At 44.2% G+C, this 17261-nt stretch overlaps 1 protein-coding gene across 1 annotated transcript in view; it reads right to left on the bottom strand.

Moving 5' to 3' along the window:
* LOC140723735 (E3 ubiquitin-protein ligase TRIM69-like) overlaps window positions 1–17019 on the bottom strand; it is an 81164-nt gene extending 64145 nt beyond the window's left edge. Inside the window, exons 1-2 of the mRNA XM_073038281.1 lie at window positions 16981–17019; window positions 15816–15911 (exon numbers count right to left, since the gene is read on the bottom strand). Of these exons, the coding sequence (XP_072894382.1) occupies window positions 15816–15911; window positions 16981–17019 (135 nt within the window). The remainder of the gene's footprint in view (window positions 1–15815; window positions 15912–16980) is intronic.
* Between the last annotated feature and the right edge of the window lie 242 nt (window positions 17020–17261).

Raw genomic sequence — 17261 nt, 5'->3', positions numbered from 1 at the left:
GGTTTTATCTATCCGAATTTCCCCTGGAGCTCCAGTCTTTGTTGTTCTGCAATCATCCCTGCTCGTGTCCCCTTCCAATCTACTTTGGTCAGATCCTCCCTCATGCCTCCATAAATAACTTTACTCCACTCTGATACTGATACATCTGACGTTATCTTCCTCTCAAACTCTGGGGTGAATTCTATCATTTAATCATCACTGGTTCCTAAAGGTTCTTTTACCGTAATCTCCCAAATCATATCTGGTTCATTATACAAATCCCACTCTGGAATTGCCTTTCTCCCATTGGGCTCAACCACAAGCGGATCTAAAATGCCATCTTGGAGGCAATGTATAAATTCGCGCTCTTGGAAGGCAGCACCTTCATGATTTTCCCAATCTACCTCCTTGTCCTTTTTTCTATCTCCTGGTGTAATCTGTACCCCATTTCTATTCATGGCTACTATTTGGAGGCCTGTACATAACTCTCATCAGGGTCTTTTTACCCTTGCAGTTTTTGAACTTTACCCACAATGATTCTACATCTTCCAATCCTATGTCACCTATCTGTAAGGATTTCATTTCATATCTTGCCTGACAAACCTGTTGGAATTCTTTGAGGAGATTACAAGTAGGATGGATAAAGGGAATGTAGTGGAAGTTGTATATTCGGAATCGCAGAAGGCCGCTGACAAGGTGCCACACATGAAGCTGCTTACCAAGTTAAGAGTTGATGGTATTACAGAAAGTTATTGACTTAGTTAGGTGTATTCAAGCCAGGATCTCCGTCCAACCATAACTCAGTGATGCCAACAACGTTGTAACTGCCAATCTCTACCTGTGCTACAACATCATCTCCCTTATTCCTTATACTGGTGCATTCAAATACAACACCTTCAGTCCTGTATTCATCAGACTATTCGACACATAAACTGAAGTAAGGTCTTTGATGTCGATGATAGACCACACTTGGAGTAATGTCTGCATTTGCGGTTCCCCGAATATGGGGAGGATGTCATTACACTGGACAGGAGGTAAATACACTGGACAGGAGGTATATTACACTGGACAGGAGGTAAATAATTCATAAGGGGCTCAGATAAGCTGAGTCTTTTCCCAAGAAATGGGAGTACAGAACCAGAGGGCTCAGATTGAAAGTGACAGAACATTTTTTGAGGAATCTATGGGGTAACATTCCGACAGAGAGAGAGGGAGGTGGGTGTACGGATATACAGCATAAAATGACGACCCCTGTAGAATACCATTAGTCACTGGCAGCCAACCTGAAAAGGAACCCTTTACTCTCATTTGCTGTTTCCTACCAGTCGGCCAATGCTCTTGCTAAGCCAATAACTTCCTGTAATACCATGAGCTCTTAACTTGGTAAGCAGCTTCATGTGTGGCACCTTGTCAACGGCCTTCTGCGATTCTGGATATACAACAGCCACTGCATCCCTTTTATCTATCCTACTTGTATTCTCCTCAAAGAATCCTAACAGGTTTGTCAGGCAAGATATTCCCTTAAGAAATCCAGGCTGACTTGTCCTATCTTATCCAGTGTCACCATGTATTCCATAACCTCATACTTAACAATTGACACTAACTTCTTCCCAACCACAGAGGTGAGGCTAACTGGTCTATAGTTTCCTTTCTGTTGCCTTCCTCCTTGCTAAAAGAGTAACCATATAACCATATATAACAATCACAGCACGGAAAACAGGCCATTCCGGCCCTCCTAGTCCGTGCCGAGCTCTTAATCTCACCTAGTCCCACCTCCCCGCACTCAGCCCATAACCCTCCACTCCTTTCCTGTCCATATACCTATCCAATTTTACCTTAAATGACACAACTGAACTGGCCTCTACTACTTCTACAGGAAGCTCATTCCACACAGCTATCACTCTCTGAGTAAAGAAATACCCCCTCGTGTTTCCCTTAAACTTTTGCCCCCTAACTCTCAAATCATGTCCTCTCGTTTGAATCTCCCCTACTCTCAATGGAAACAGCCTATTCACGTCAACTCTATCTATCCCTCTCAATATTTTAAATACCTCGATCAAATCCCCCCTCAACCTTCTACGCTCCAATGAATAGAGACCTAACTTGTTCAACCTTTCTCTGTAACTTAAGTGCTGAAACCCAGGTAACATCCTAGTAAATCGTCTCTGCACTCTCTCTAATTTATTGATATCTTTCCTATAATTCGGTGACCAGAACTGTACACAATATTCCAAATTTGGCCTTACCAATGCCTTGTACAATTTTAACATTACATCCCAACTTCTGTACTCAATGCTCTGATTTATAAAGGCCAGCGTTCCAAAAGCCTTCTTCACCACCCTATCTACATGAGACTCCACCTTCAGGGAACTATGCACTGTTATTCCTAGATCTCTCTGTTCCACTGCATTCCTCAATGCCCTACCATTTACCCTGTATGTTCTATTTGGATTATTCCTGCCAAAATGTAGAACCTCACACTTCTCAGCATTAAACTCCATCTGCCAACGTTCAGCCCATTCTTCTAACCGGCATAAATCTCCCTGCAAGCTTTGAAAACCCACCTCATTATCCACAACACCTCCTACCTTAGTATCATCAGCATACTTACTAATCCAATTTACCATCCCATCATCCAGATCATTTATGTATATTACAAACAACATTGGGCCCAAAACAGATCCCTGAGGCACCCCACTAGTCACCGGCCTCCATCCCGATAAACAATTATCCACCACTACTCTCTGGCATCTCCGATCTAGCCACTGTTGAATCCATTTTATTACTCCAGCATTAATACCTAACGACTGAACCTTCTTAACTAACCTTCCATGTGGAACTTTGTCAAAGGCCTTGCTGAAGTCCATATAGACTACATCCACTGCCTTACCCTCGTCAACATTCCTCGTAACTACTTCAAAAAAATCAATCAGTTTTGTCAAACATGACCTTCCACGCACAAATCCATGCTGGCTACTCCTAATCAGATCTTGTCTATCCAGATAATTATAAATATTATCTCTAAGAATACTTTCCATTAATTTACCCACCACTGATGTCAAACTGACAGGTCTATAATTGCCAGGCTTACTTCTAGAACCCTTTTTAAACAATGGAACCACATGAGCAATACGCCAGTCCTCCGACACAATCCCCGTTTCTAATGACATCTGAAAGATCTCCGTCAGAGCTCCTGCTATCTCTACACAAACTTCCCTCAAGGTCCTGGGGAATATCCGGTCAGGACCCGGAGATTTATCCACTTTTAAATTTCTTAAAAGCGCCAGTACTTCCACCTCTTTAATTGTCATAGGTTCCATAACTTCCTTACTTGTTTCCCACACCTTACACCATTCAATATCCTTCTCCTTAGTGAATACCGAAGAGAAGAAATCGTTCAAAATCTCTCCCGTCTCCCTCGGCTCCACACATAGCTGAACACCCTGATTCTCTAAGGAACCAATTTTATCCCTCACTATCCTCTTACTTTTAATATAACTGTAGAAGCCTTTCGGATTTACTTCCACCTTATTTGCCAAACCAAACTCGTAACATCTTTTAGCTTTTCTAATCTCTTTCTTAAGTTTCCTTTTACATTCTTTATATTCCTCGAGCAATTCCTTTACTCCATGCTGCCTATATCTATTGTAGACATCCCTCTTTTTTCGAACCAAGTTTCTAATATCCCTTGAAAACCATGGCGCTTTCAAACCTTTAACCTTTCCTTTCAACCGAACAGGAACATAAAGATTCTGTACCCTCATAATTTCACCCTTAAATGACCTCCATTTCTCTATTACATCCTTCCCATAAAACAACTTGACCCAATCCACTCTCTCTAAATCCCTGCGCATCTCCTCAAAGTTAGCCTTTCTCCAATCAAAAATCTCAACTCTAGGTCCAGTCCTGTCCTTCTCCATAATTATATTGAAGCTAATGCTATTGTGATCATTGGACCCGAAGTGCTCCCCAACACATACATCTGTCAGCTGACCTATCGCATTCCCTAACAGGAGATCCAACACTGCCCCATCTCTAGTCGGTACTTCTATGTATTGTTGCAAAAAAACTATCCTGCACACATTTCACAAACTCTAAACCATCCAGCCCTTTTACAGAATGAGCTTCCCAATCTATGTGAGGAAAATTAAAATCTCCCACAATCATCACCTTGTGTTTACTACAAATATCTGCTATCTCCTTACACATTTGCTCTTCCAACTCACGCTCCCCATTAGGTGGCCTATAATACACTCCTATCAGTGTTACTACACCTTTCCCATTCCTCAATTCCACCCAAATAGACTCCCTAGAGGAGCTCTGTAATCTATCCTTCCAAAGCACCGCCATAAGATTTTCTCGGACAAGCAATGCAACACCTCCTCCTCTGGCCCCTCCTACTCTATCACACCTGAAGCAACTAAATCCAGGAATATTTAGTTGCCAATCACACCCTTCCTGCAACCATGTTTCACTAATAGCTACAACATCATAATTCCAGGTATCAATCCACACTTTAAGCTCATCCACCTTTCTTACAATGCTCCTAGCATTAAAATAGATACATTTAAGATACTCTCCACCTCCTCCTCTCTTTTCATCCCTAGCAATGCATTCAAATTTATTATCCTTTTCTTTCTTCTCCCCTACAACTTCGGGCTGAGCGCATCCCTTCTCCATCACCTGCCTTTCCTCCCTCACACACTGTCTACTTACTTGCTCTACTGGTGAACTAACCTCCTCTCTCATAGTTTCCTCAAATTGATTTCCGCCCCCCCCCCCATCTTACTAGTTTAAAGTCTGCCCTGTAGCCCTAGCAAACCTCCCCGCTAGGATATTGGTCCCCCCAGGATTGACATTTGCAATTTTCCAGTCCTCTGGCAGCAATGATTTTTGAAAGATCATTTCAAATGCCCCCACAATGTCTACTGCTACCTCTTTCAGAACGCTAGGGTGCAGTCCATCTGGTCCAGGTGACATGCACATTTAAGCCTTTCAGCTTTTCTTCTCCCTTGTAACAGTAACTGTACTCTCTTCTCTTCCCTCACACTCTTCACCATCTGGCACAGTGTTAGTGTCTTCCACAGTGAAGACTGATGCAAAATACTCATTTAGTTCATCTGCCATCTCTTTCTCCCCAATTAGCCTCATTTTCTAGCAATCCTATATCCACTCTCATCTCTATTATTTACAATACGAAACACAATTTGATATTGTTTGTTCGCTTGTTTTAGAAAGACAGGTGTGTAAAAAGGTCCTGAAGGATCATTGGAGACCTGCGTCACCCCAACCACAAAATGTACCAGTTACTACCATCCGGACGGTACCGCAGCGTAAAAGCCAGGAGCAACAGGCTCTAGGACAGCTTCTTCAACCAGGCCAGCAGACTGATTAACTCGTGCTGAGACAACTGTATTTCTATGTTATATTGACTAGCATGTTATACATATTATTTATAATAAATTACTATAAATTGCACTTAGCACATTTAGATGGAGACGTAACAGAAAGATTTTTACTCCGTGTATATGAAGGACGAAAGTAATAAAGTCAATTCAATTCAATTCAATTTCATGTTTCATTGTTCACCTCCCAATATTTCGTTTAGTTCCTCTCTGTAGGTACTTAAAGGCTTCCCAATCCACTGCCTTCCTACTAACTTTTCCTTTGTTGAATACCCTCTCTTTTGCTTTTACATCACCTTGACTTCCCTTGTCAGCCACGGTTGTACTATTTTGCCATTTGAGTATTTATTTATTTTTGGAATACACCTATCCTTCACCTTCCTCATTTTCTCAGAAACTGACAACATTTCTGCTCTGCTCTCATCCCTGACAGCATCTCCTTCCAATTTCCTTTGGCCAACTCCTCTCTCAGACCACTGTAATTTCCTTTACTCCAGTGAAATACTACAACATCAGACTTTACCTTCTCCATATCAAATTTCAAATTGAACTCTGTCATGTTGTAAGCACTGCCTCCTAATGTTACCCTAAGTTTCCTAATCACCTCCGGATCAATACATAACACCCAATCCAGTAGAGCTGATTTCCTTGTAGGCTCAGGGAAAAACTGCTCTAACAAGCCATCTCTTAAGCATTGAACAAGTTCACTCTCTTGAGATCCATTACCAACCTGATTTTCCCAATTCTCCTGCGTGTTCAAATCTCCCATGACTAACATAACATTTGTCCTTCTGACATGCCTTTTCTATTTCCAGTTGTAACCTGTGGTCCACATCCCAGCTACTGATGGAGTGACTGTATATAACTGCCATCAGGGTCCTTTTACATTTGTAGTTTCATAACTGAACCCACAGGGATTCAACATCTTCGTATCTTATGTCACAACTTTCTACTGATATACCAGCAGAGCCATGTCACCCCCTCTGCCTACTTTCCTATACCACCGATACATTGTGTAACCTTGGTCATTCAGCTCCCAACTGCAACCGTCCTTCAGTCACGATTCAGCGATGGCTACAACATCACACCCGAAAACCTGTAACCTTATTTTTTATGCTCCATGCATTGAGATCTAACACTTTGAGTTCTGTATTTGCTATCCTTTTTGATTCTGTGTCCCTAATGCACTGATACTCACCCTGCTGACTGCAATTCTGTACTCGCATCTGTCCGCCCTATCTGACAGTCTAATTGCACGCTATCTTTGTATTTTTACCATCAGTCCTATCCAGAGTCCATTCACTCTCGTTCCCACCCCCCTGCCAAGTTAGTTGAAACGCTCTCCTACAGCTCTATCGAACCTCTGTCAGAGAATATTGTTCCCCCCCCCCCCCCGGGTTCAGGTGCAACCCGTCACTTTTGAACAGGTCATACTTCCCCCAGAAGAGATCCCAATGATCCAATAAGCTGAAGCTCTGCCCCCTGCACCAGCTTCTCAGCCACACATTTATCTGCCAAAACGCCCTGTTCCTACCCACACCGGCACGTGGCACAGACATCATTACAGAAATTACTGCCCTGGAGGTACTGCTTCTCAGCTTTATACAGAGCTCTCTAAATTCTATCTTCATGGCCAATTTGCTTTTAATTCCTGTGTATATTGGTACCAATATGTACCAGGATATCTGGCTGTTTTCTCTTCCGCTCCTAAATGCTGCGGACACGATCCGAGACATCCCTGACTCTGGCACCTGGGAGGCAACATACCATTCGGGTGTCCCGTTCACATCAATAGATTCTCCTGTCTGTTCCCCTGGCGATTCAATCCCCGATCACGACCACTCCCCTCTTCTGCCTCTAACAACAGTGAGAGTTGCTGCTCCGGAAGGGGGAAGACCTGTGTCAGTCAGAGTCTGCACTCACAGCGCATGAAGGAACAAGTTGCAGTGGTCCTGTCTCTGGCACTGAGGTTGGACACTCGACTCGGAAGGGGAGGAGGGAAGAGAAGAGAGCGGTAGAGATAGGGGATTCTATAGTCGGGGGCGGATAGGAGATTTTGTGGGGAAGATCGGGAGTCTCGGATTGTATGTTGCCTCCCTGGTGCCGGGGTCTGAGACATCTCAGATCGGGTGCAGGTTATTCTTGAGAGGGAGGGCAAGAACTCAGATGTTGTGGTCCATGTAGGGACCAACGACGTGGGTAGGATGAGTGAGGGGGTCCTGCGTAGTGAGTTCAGGCAGTTAGGTGCGAAGCGAAAGGGCAGGTCCTCCAAGGTAACATTCTCAGGATTGCTACCTGTGCCACGTGCAAGAAAGGGAAAGAACAGAAGGATTATACAGATTAATACGTGGCTGAGAGAATGGTGCAGGAGGGAGGGCTTCAGGTTTTTAGATCATTGGGCTTTGTTCCAGGGAAGGTGGGATCTGTTCCGACGGGACGGTTTACACCCGAACTGGAGCGGTACTAACATTCTTGCAGGGAAGTTTGATAGTGCTTCTCGGGGGGGGGGGGGGGGGGGTTAAACTAAATTTGCAGGGGGCAGGGATCCAGAATGCGAGAGAGGATAGCGAGATGAAGAATAATGGATAGGTGGGGACTACACGGTTCCGGAATATTAAGTGTGTAGTAGAGAAAGGTGAGGCGGAACAAGTGATAAGGAGGACACACGTACAGAGGGATGGTCTGACGGAACATGGAGTTGAATGTGCAGAAAGAATAAGTAAATTTAGGAAGAACAACAAAATTCAAGGGGCGTATAGCCCGATGGGAGTTCGCGGAGCTGGGTTAAGCACAATAGGCAGCGATTTAAACAGAGAGAGGAGAAATGGGCTAAAAATTCTACATCTGAATGCACGAAGTGTCAGAAATAAGGCGGATGAGCTTGAAGCTCAGGTGCGAATGGGTAACTATGATGTTGTTGGGATAACGGAGACATGGCTGCAGGGAGATCAGACCTGGGAAATGAATGTACAAGTGTATACGTGCTATCGTAGGGACTAAAATGTGGGCAGAGGGGGTGGGGTGGCCCTGTTGGTGAGGAATGATATTCAGTCCTTTGCAAGGGGGTACATAGGATCAGGAGAAGTAGAGTCTGTGTGGATAGAACTGAGGAACAGTAAGGGCAACAGACCCTAATGGGTGTTGTCTGCAGGCCACCAAACAGTAGCAAAGATATTGGGTGCAAGTTGAATAGGGAGTTAACATTGGCATGTGGCAAAGGTAATGTCTCAGTAGTTATGGGGGATTTCAACATGCAGGTGAACTGGGAGAATCAGGTTGGTGCTAGACCCCAGGATAGGGAGTTTGTAGAGTGCCTTTCTTGGAACAGCTTGTACGAGAGCCGACCAGGGACAAGGCTATTTTGGATTTAGTCTTGTGTAATGAACAGGATTTGATAAGCGATCTTGAAGTAAAGGAGCCATTAGGAGGCAGTGACCATAATATGTTAAGTTTTTATCTGCAATTTGAGAAGGATAAGGGCAGATCGGAGGTGTCAGTGTTGCAGTTTAATAAAGGAGACTATGGAGCCATGAGGGAGGAGCTGGTCAAATTTAACTGGATGGATATCCTAGCAGAAAAGACAGTGGAACAGCAATGGCAGGTATTCTTGGGAATAATGTACAAGGTGCAAAATCAGTTCATCCCCCGGAGAAGGAAGGATTCAGAGGGGGGGGGGGGGGGAAAGGGACCACAGTGGTTAGCAAAGGAAGTCACAGATTGCATAGCATTAAAAAAGGAAGTATGACAGAGCTAAGGTGAGTGTGAGGACAGATGATTGGGAAATTTTTAAGGAACAACAGAAATTAACTAAAAAGGCTATACGGGGAGAAAAAAATGAGGTACGAACGCAAGCTAGCCAGCAATATAAAGGGGGACAGCAAAAGCTTTTTTAGGTATGTGAAAAGAAAGAAGATAGTTAAAAACAATGTTGGGCCCTTGAAGAATGAATTGGGTGAAATTGTTATGGGAAACAGAGAAATGGCAGAAGAATTTAATAAGTATTTTAGATCTGTCTTCACTAGGGAAGACACATGCAATCTCCCAGATGTATGGATGGGCCAAGGACATAGGGTAACAGAGGAAAGAAACAGATTAACATTAGGAAGGAAACGGTGATGAGTAGACTGATGGGACTGAAGACTAACAAATCCCCAGGTCCAGATGGTATGCATCCTAGGGTACTAAAGGAGATGGCTCTGGAAGTTGCGGATGCATTGGTAATCATTTTCCAATGTTCCTTAGATTCAGGATCAGTTCCTGAGGATTGGAGAATGGCTAATGTTATCCCACTTTTTAAGAAAGGAGGGAGGGAGAAAACAGAGAACTATCGTCCTGTCAGCCTGCCATCAGTAGTGGGGAAGATGCTAGAGTCCATTATTAAAGATGAAATAGTGGCATATCTAGATAGTAGTGACAGGATTGGGCCCAGCCAGCATGGATTTACCAAGGGCAAATCATGTTTGACTAATCTATTGGAGTTTGTCGAGGATGTAACCAGGAAGTTAGACAAGGGAGATCCACTGGATGTAGTGTATCTCGATTTTCAGAAGGCATTTGATAAGGTCCCACATAGGAGATTGGTGGGTAAAATCAGAACTCAAGGTATTGGGGGAAGATACTGACATGGACAGAAAACTGGTTGGCAGATAGAAAGTAAAGGGTAGCGGTGAATGGGTGTTTCTCGGAATGGCAGGTGGTGACTAGTGGGGTGCCACAGGGCTCGGTATTGGGACCACAGCTGTTTACGATTTACATCAACGATTTAGATGAAGGCATTGAGAATAACATCAGCAAGTTTGCTGATGATACTAAGCTGGGGGGGCAGTGTGACATGTGATGAGGATGTTAGGAGCATTTAGGGTGACTTGGATAGGCTCAGTGAGTGGGCAGATACTTGGCAGATGAAGTTTAATGTAAATAAGTGTGAGGTTATTCACTTTAGGAGTAAGAACAGTAAGGCAGATTATTATCTGAACGGTGTAGAGTTAGGTAAAGGAGTAATACAAAGGGATCTAGGAGTCCTTGTTCATCAGTCACTTAAGGTGAATGAGCAAGTGCAGCAGGCAGTGAAGGAGGCTAATAGAATGTTGGTCTTTATTACAAAAGGAGTTGACTACAAGAGCAAGGAAATCCTTTTGCATTTGTACAGGGCCCTGGAGAGACCACACCTGGAGTATTGTGTACAGTTTTGGTCTCACCGGGTTAAGGAAGGACATCCTGGGTGTAGAGGAAGTGCAACGTAGATTCACAAGGTTAATCCCTGGGATGTCCGGACTGTCTTACGAGGAGAGGTTAGAGAGACTGGGCTTGTGCACGCTGGAATTAAGGAGATTGAGAGGGGATCTGATTGCAGCATATAAGATTATTAAGGGATTGGACAAGATAGAGGCAGGAAATATGTTCCAGATGCTGGGAGAGTCCAGTACCAGAGGGCATGGTTTGAGAATAAGGGGTAGGTCATTTAGGACAGATTTAAGGAAAAACCTCTTCTCCCAGAGAGTTGTGGAGGTCTGGAATGCACTGCCTCGGAACGTAGTGGAGGTCAATTCTCTGGATGCTTTCAAGAAGGAGCTAGATATGTATCTTATAGATAGGGGAATCTAGGGATATGGGGTCAAGGCAGGAACCGGGTATTGATAGTAGATGATCAGCCATGATCTCAGAATGGCGGTGCAGGCTCGACGGGCCGAATGTTCTACTTCTGCACCTATTGTCTATTGTGTATTTTCCTGACAATCCTGGTCACCACATTGATACCTGTTTTTATTTCTTACAATATCATCAAGTCGTTATTAAATTCCCAGCTCCTGTGGTAGGATTCAAACTCATGTCTTGACGTGTTAGTGCAGTGTGCCTGGGATCAGGACACAGTGGTTCATCTGACAGTCCTGTGTATTGGTTGTATTGTGACCCTGAGCTGGTGTGTTCAGGGGTTTGACATCTCCAGCTGACCATGTGACAGTGATGCCTCCCAGTCGGTGGGGTTGATGTGGAATAAACTTCAGTTCCCCTTCAGTCCATTATCACAGCCAATCCTTGCTTCAAGTTGGAAATCAATTGAACAAAGAGAAATGAATATTTCTAAGTCTTACCTCGATTAATGGCATCAAGTGTTTCTCTCAGCACTGCTTTCAACAAATAGACGTGATCGAATTTTTTAACTGGTAGGGCATCATCTGTCACTGACAATTCCTGGACATTGTAATCAATCCTGTAAATATTAAACTGCTGGTTATAAATTGCAATTTTGAACTATACAGATTTTCAATAAAGAGTATGCCCTACCTGCAGTTCCTTCGAGATTCCTCCTGAAAAATATCAAACATAAATCTGATTAGACTTGGACTTACTGCCCACATCCTGAATTTCATCCAAATCGTTACAAGATGTGGAAAATTCCCACTCCCGCAATCACTCACACACACGGACAATACAAAACCATGGGGTAAATTACAGGGAAAGTTTGTGAATGTCAGACCATTATTGAGAGGATGAAACTTACAGGGAAGACAGGACTGGCTGTGCATTTTCATCTGGATACCACATCAGGGTGATAAGATGGAGGAATTTAAGATCAGTGATGGATTTAATTGTGAGGGGGGGGGATGGTGATGTACCTCTATTTATGGGAAGAATTGTGGGAGATGAAATTCCAGAAGGATTTTAATAAATCCCATAAGAAATTTAGTGAAGAGGAACTCGCTGCCACAGGAGTGGTTGAAACGGAACAGCAGAGATTGCATGTAATGAGAAAACTGGATAAACACGTGAGGGACCATCGAGTTCGGGGCTCTGTTGCTGGGTGTGGTGAGTAGGTGGGAGGAGAATTCTGAAGCAGGGAAATTGATAGAAGATGATGGACCGAATGGCCTGTTTCCGATGGAGACCGGACGAGATGTACCCCAGGCCACTGTGGGAGGAGATTGTTTCTGATGGAGACCGGACGAGATGTACCCCAGGCCACTGTGGGAGGAGATTGTTTCTGATGGAGACCGGACGAGATGTACCCCAGGCCACTGTGGGAGGAGACTGTTTCTGATGGGAGACCGTACGAGATGTACCCCAGGCCACTGTGGGAGGAGATTGTTTCCGATGGAGACCGGACGAGATGTACCCCAGGCCACTGTGGGAGGAGATTGTTTCTGATGGAGATCGGACGAGATGTACCCCAGGCCACTGTGGGAGGAGATTGTTTCTGATGGAGACCGGACGAGATGTACCCCAGGCCACTGTGGGAGGTGATTGTTTCTGATGGAGACCGGACGAGATGTACCCCAGGCCACTGTGGGAGGAGATTGTTTCTGATGGAGACCGGACGAGATGTACGCCAGGCCACTGTGGGAGGAGATTGCTGAGCCGCTGGCGATGATCTTTGCATCATCAATGGGGACGCGAGACGTTCCGGAGGATTGGAGAGATGCAGATGTCATTCCCTAATTCAAGAAAGGGAGTCGAGATAGCCCAGGATATTATAGACCAGTGAGGGTTACTTCAGTGGTTGGTAAGTTGATGGAGAAGATCTTGAGAGGCAGGATTTATGGACATTTGGAGAGGCATAATATGATTACGAATAGTCAGCATGGCTTTGTCAAAGGCAGGTCAAAGGCATTTCGAGCCTGATAGAATTTTTTGACGATATGACAAAACACATTGATGAAATTAGAGCAGTAGATGTAGTGTATATGGATTTCAGCAAGTGATCTAAGAAGATATTGATTTGTGCAACCAGAATTGTTTTGCCTACAGAGGCAAAGTGTGGTTGTGGACTGGTCAAATTCTACATGGAGGTTGGTAACAAGTGGTGTGCCTTAGGGATCTGTTCTGGGACCCCTTCCCTTTGTGATTTTTATAAATGACTTGGATAAGGAAATGGAGTGATGAGTTAGTAAATTTGCTGATGACACAAATGTTTAGGGTGTTGTGGATAGTGTGAGGGTTGTCAGAGTTTACAGTGGGACATCGATAGGATGCAAAACTGGGCTGAGAAGTGGCAGATGGAGTTCAACCCAGATAAGTGTGATGTGGTTCATTACGGTAGGTCAAGTATGATGGCAGACTATGGTATTAATGGTGAGATTCTTGGCAGTGTGGAGGATCAGAGGGATCTTGGGGTCCAAGTCCAGAGGACACTCAAATCTATTACACAAGTTGACTCTGTGGTTAAGAAGGCATACGGTGCATTGGCCTTCATCAACCATGGGATTGAGTTTCCGAGCCGAGAAGGAATGTTCCAGCTATATCGGACACTGGTCAGACGTCACTTGGTGTGCTGTGTCATTTCTAATCGCCTCACTGCAGAAAGGACATGGAAACCATAGAAAGGGTGCAGAGGAGATTTACAGGGATGTTGCCTGGATTGGGGAGCATTCCTTATGAGAGTAGGTTGAGTGAACTCGTCCTTTTCTACTTGGAGCGTCGGAGGAAGAGAGGTGACCTGACAGAGCTGTATAAGATGATGAGAGTTTGATCGTGTCGATAGTCACAGGCTTCTTCCCAGGGCTGAATTGGCTAACACGAGAGGGTACAGTTTTAAGCTGCTTGGAAGTAGGTACAGAGAAGATGTCGGGGTAATATTTTTATGCAGAGAATGCTGAGTGCGTGGAATGGGCTGCCGACAAAGGTAGTGGATGCAGATACGGTAGGGTCTTTTAAGAGACTCCTGGAGAAGTACATGGAGCTCAGAAAGATGGAGGGCTATGAGCAGCCCTAGGTAATTCCTAAAGTAAGGACATGTTCCATGCAGAATTGTGGACTGAAGGCCCTGTATTGTGCTGTAGGTTTTCCATGTTTATATTTCTACGTTTCTAATGTGAAACATCTGAAAAGTTAAAGAAACAGTGAAAGTTTCCCTAATTTGACGGAAACCGGATATGGAGGATAAGTCTGAAGTGTGGATCACATTCTTTGTTCTCACTGATTGACAGAGAGACCCTCACACCCACCGCACCAGACACACTCACAGCCTATGACTGGAACTGGGTATTAATGGAGTTTTAGAGGATATTTAATGTCGTAATTAAGGACACAATCAGCAGCTCTGTGTTATGATCAGAGTAAATTATTTCAGAAAAGATCGCATTCTGTCATGAGATGTACAGAAGTTGTGGAAGTCCAGTTTGGGGACAACAGCAATCCTTAATAGTTGTATCAATTGTCTGGTGAAAAACAGTTTACTGCCATTTGTAAATGCTGTGCCCAGGAGCAACACATCTGTTTTCTGTCTTTGATAGCCCTGTCTGTATTGTGTTCTGTGTTACGTGATTGTTATGGTAATGAGTCACGTGTGTGGGGGTGTGGTAATAGTGAAGGGAATAAGTTACGTATTCGTGCTTTGTTCTGGGCAGTTTTGAGCTGAGGACGGACGGATATCATATCGTTTGTTAACCGCTTTGTTGCTGATTAATTTTCAATTAATTACGCTGAAGTTTTATTGCTTCATAATTGTATGTTGCAGATCGAATACATATCTTCAACATTTTCGAAGGTTATTATTCGTGTGACTGGAGGTTCGTCATACACGTCTAACAATCTGTGTGAGGTCACCAGCAGCGGCAATTGATTTGTTAGAATTGGACGCTGTGCTGTGTTTATTTCAAATATACCATTGTTCATTTAGTGCCCTTTGACAGAAACAAATTGAAATAGAATCCCTCACCTTGAGAAACATCACACTGTCTTTTTGATCTATCTGTTCCTTTAACTTAGTGATTTCCTCCTGAATAATCCTTATATTCTCTTGAAGAGCTAGAAGATTTTTCTTCATTGGATTTAGAATCCTCTTCTCTTCTTCCCTGAGATCCCTGAGTAAGCTCTGCTCTTTCTCAGTGATAATCTGGCGCAGCTCAGCAAACTGGGATGTGATGTAGGACTGAAGGCTGTGTGACTGTTCCTGTAGAATGAAAGGTGAAGATTAGTTTACCTATCCTCCCCATTCACCCATTAACTCCCACCTGATTCACATGCACCCTCCTCCACCTTCACAGGGTTAATTGTAATTTACAATTCTACCGCCAGGACTTAAGAACTTTTTAAAAGCTATTATTAATGCTTTTTGAGATAGTGATTTAGATGTATATCATATTTTTTACTGAGTTAAGTATTGTATGTAATTAGTTTTGCTACAACAAGTGTATGGGACATTGGGAAAAAAAGTTGAATTTCCCCATGGGGATGAATAAAGTATCTATCTATCTATCTATCTATCTATCTATCTATCTATCTATCTATCTATCTATCTATCTATCTATCTATCATTCATCCAGCATGTCCTTGGAATGTGTCTTAATCTGTCATAATCACAGGCAGAGCATGCAAACTCCACACAGACAGCAGATCGAACCCAGGTCACTGGAGCTGCGATACTCGCCAATTCTGTATTAAAGGGAGCAAAACTCGACAGTAATGTCAGAAATTCCGCTAAGGAAGCCTCACCCGAATTCCGGAAATCTTCTCTTTCTGTTGCTGCTCCTTTTCCTGGAAGTCTGATTTCTTTTTTGTGAGAGAGTCTAAGGAAGATTTTAGCTGATCCTGGAAGTCAGAGTGTGAAGGAAAAAGAAAAAAAAAACGATGGATCAAAATAAACAGGCGATTAAACCCGATAATCACACCAAAATGCCGGAGGAACTCAGTGAGTCAGGCAGCATCTATTCAGGGGAAATAAACAGTCGGTGTTTCGGGATGAGACTCTTCATCAGGACTGGGAAGGAAAGGAACAGAAGCCGGAATAAAAAGGTTGGGGATGAGAGCCAGCTGACAGGTGACGGGTGAGACAACGTGAGGGGGAACGTAGGGGGTGGGGTGATGAAGTGAGAAGCTGAGAGGGGACAGGTGGAAGAGGTAAAGAGCTGAAGGAGGATTCTGATACTAGAGGATAATTGGCCATGGAAGAAACGGGAGGTATTGGGACTTTTTGCGGCCCTGAGTGGTGACGAAGAAGGAGGTGTAGGAGTCAGGTATAGCACTTGTCCCGCTTACTGGTGTCAGTTTCGGGAGGGAGATCAGTGGGGAGGAGCGAGTGGATAAGGGCGATACAGTACGTAGAGCGCGATCCGTATACAGAGCGGAGAGTTCGGGGTGCGGAGGTGGGCTGTGGGACGGAGTGATGCTAGAATCCCGTGGGAGATGGCGAAAGTTACAGAGAGTGATGTGTGCGTTTTGGAGGCTCATGCGGTGTTATGTAGGACAAGAAAGGATAGGTTGAGTATCAAATTAACGTTAGTTTTACCTTGTAGATTTTAACAGCTTCTTTAATCGGCATGAAGCGGTGCTCTCTGTGTTCCTGCGCGTCCCTACAGACCAGACAGATCAGTGTCTTGTCCGTTTCACAAAACAGCTTCAGTTCTTCCTCATGTTCCTCGCAGTGACGTTTACTTTCCTTCCCTTTCGGGTTCAGGTTTAGGTTCCTAACTTTTTCAGCCAGATTTGCTAAGGCCCGATTCACCCTGAGGGTGCGGTCAGCAAACACCTCTCTACATTCCGGGCAGGAGTTTCTCTCCTCCCTTTCCCAAAACCGTGTGGTACAAGAGCGACAGAAGTTGTGTCCACACTCCAGTATAACCGGATCGGTGAAGAAATCCAGGCAGATAGCACAAATTACCTCGTCGGTTAAACTCTCGGCCTGTCCTTTCGAAGCCATGTTAACTCCCAGCAGTTCCTGATTCAGAATGCTTTCACTTCCTGGGAGCAGCCGATCCCCTGCAGTACCGCGGTCAGCCACCAGGGGAGGTGCAGCCCCAGGGAATTAAAATTATGTCGGTGTACTGTATATGTCAGTGGATAGGAATCGTGGTCATGTCCATATCAGGGTGGGATAATAAATCGGTAAAATGGAATAAAAACTCGGACAATGATAGCCCAAACCCCGCTGCGGGAGGACGA

Source organism: Hemitrygon akajei, unplaced genomic scaffold (genome assembly GCF_048418815.1).
Source record: "Hemitrygon akajei unplaced genomic scaffold, sHemAka1.3 Scf000131, whole genome shotgun sequence".
Lineage (NCBI taxonomy): Eukaryota > Metazoa > Chordata > Chondrichthyes > Myliobatiformes > Dasyatidae > Hemitrygon > Hemitrygon akajei.
Note: the sequence above shows the minus strand (reverse complement) of the source record. Positions and strands in the feature narration are given on the sequence as shown.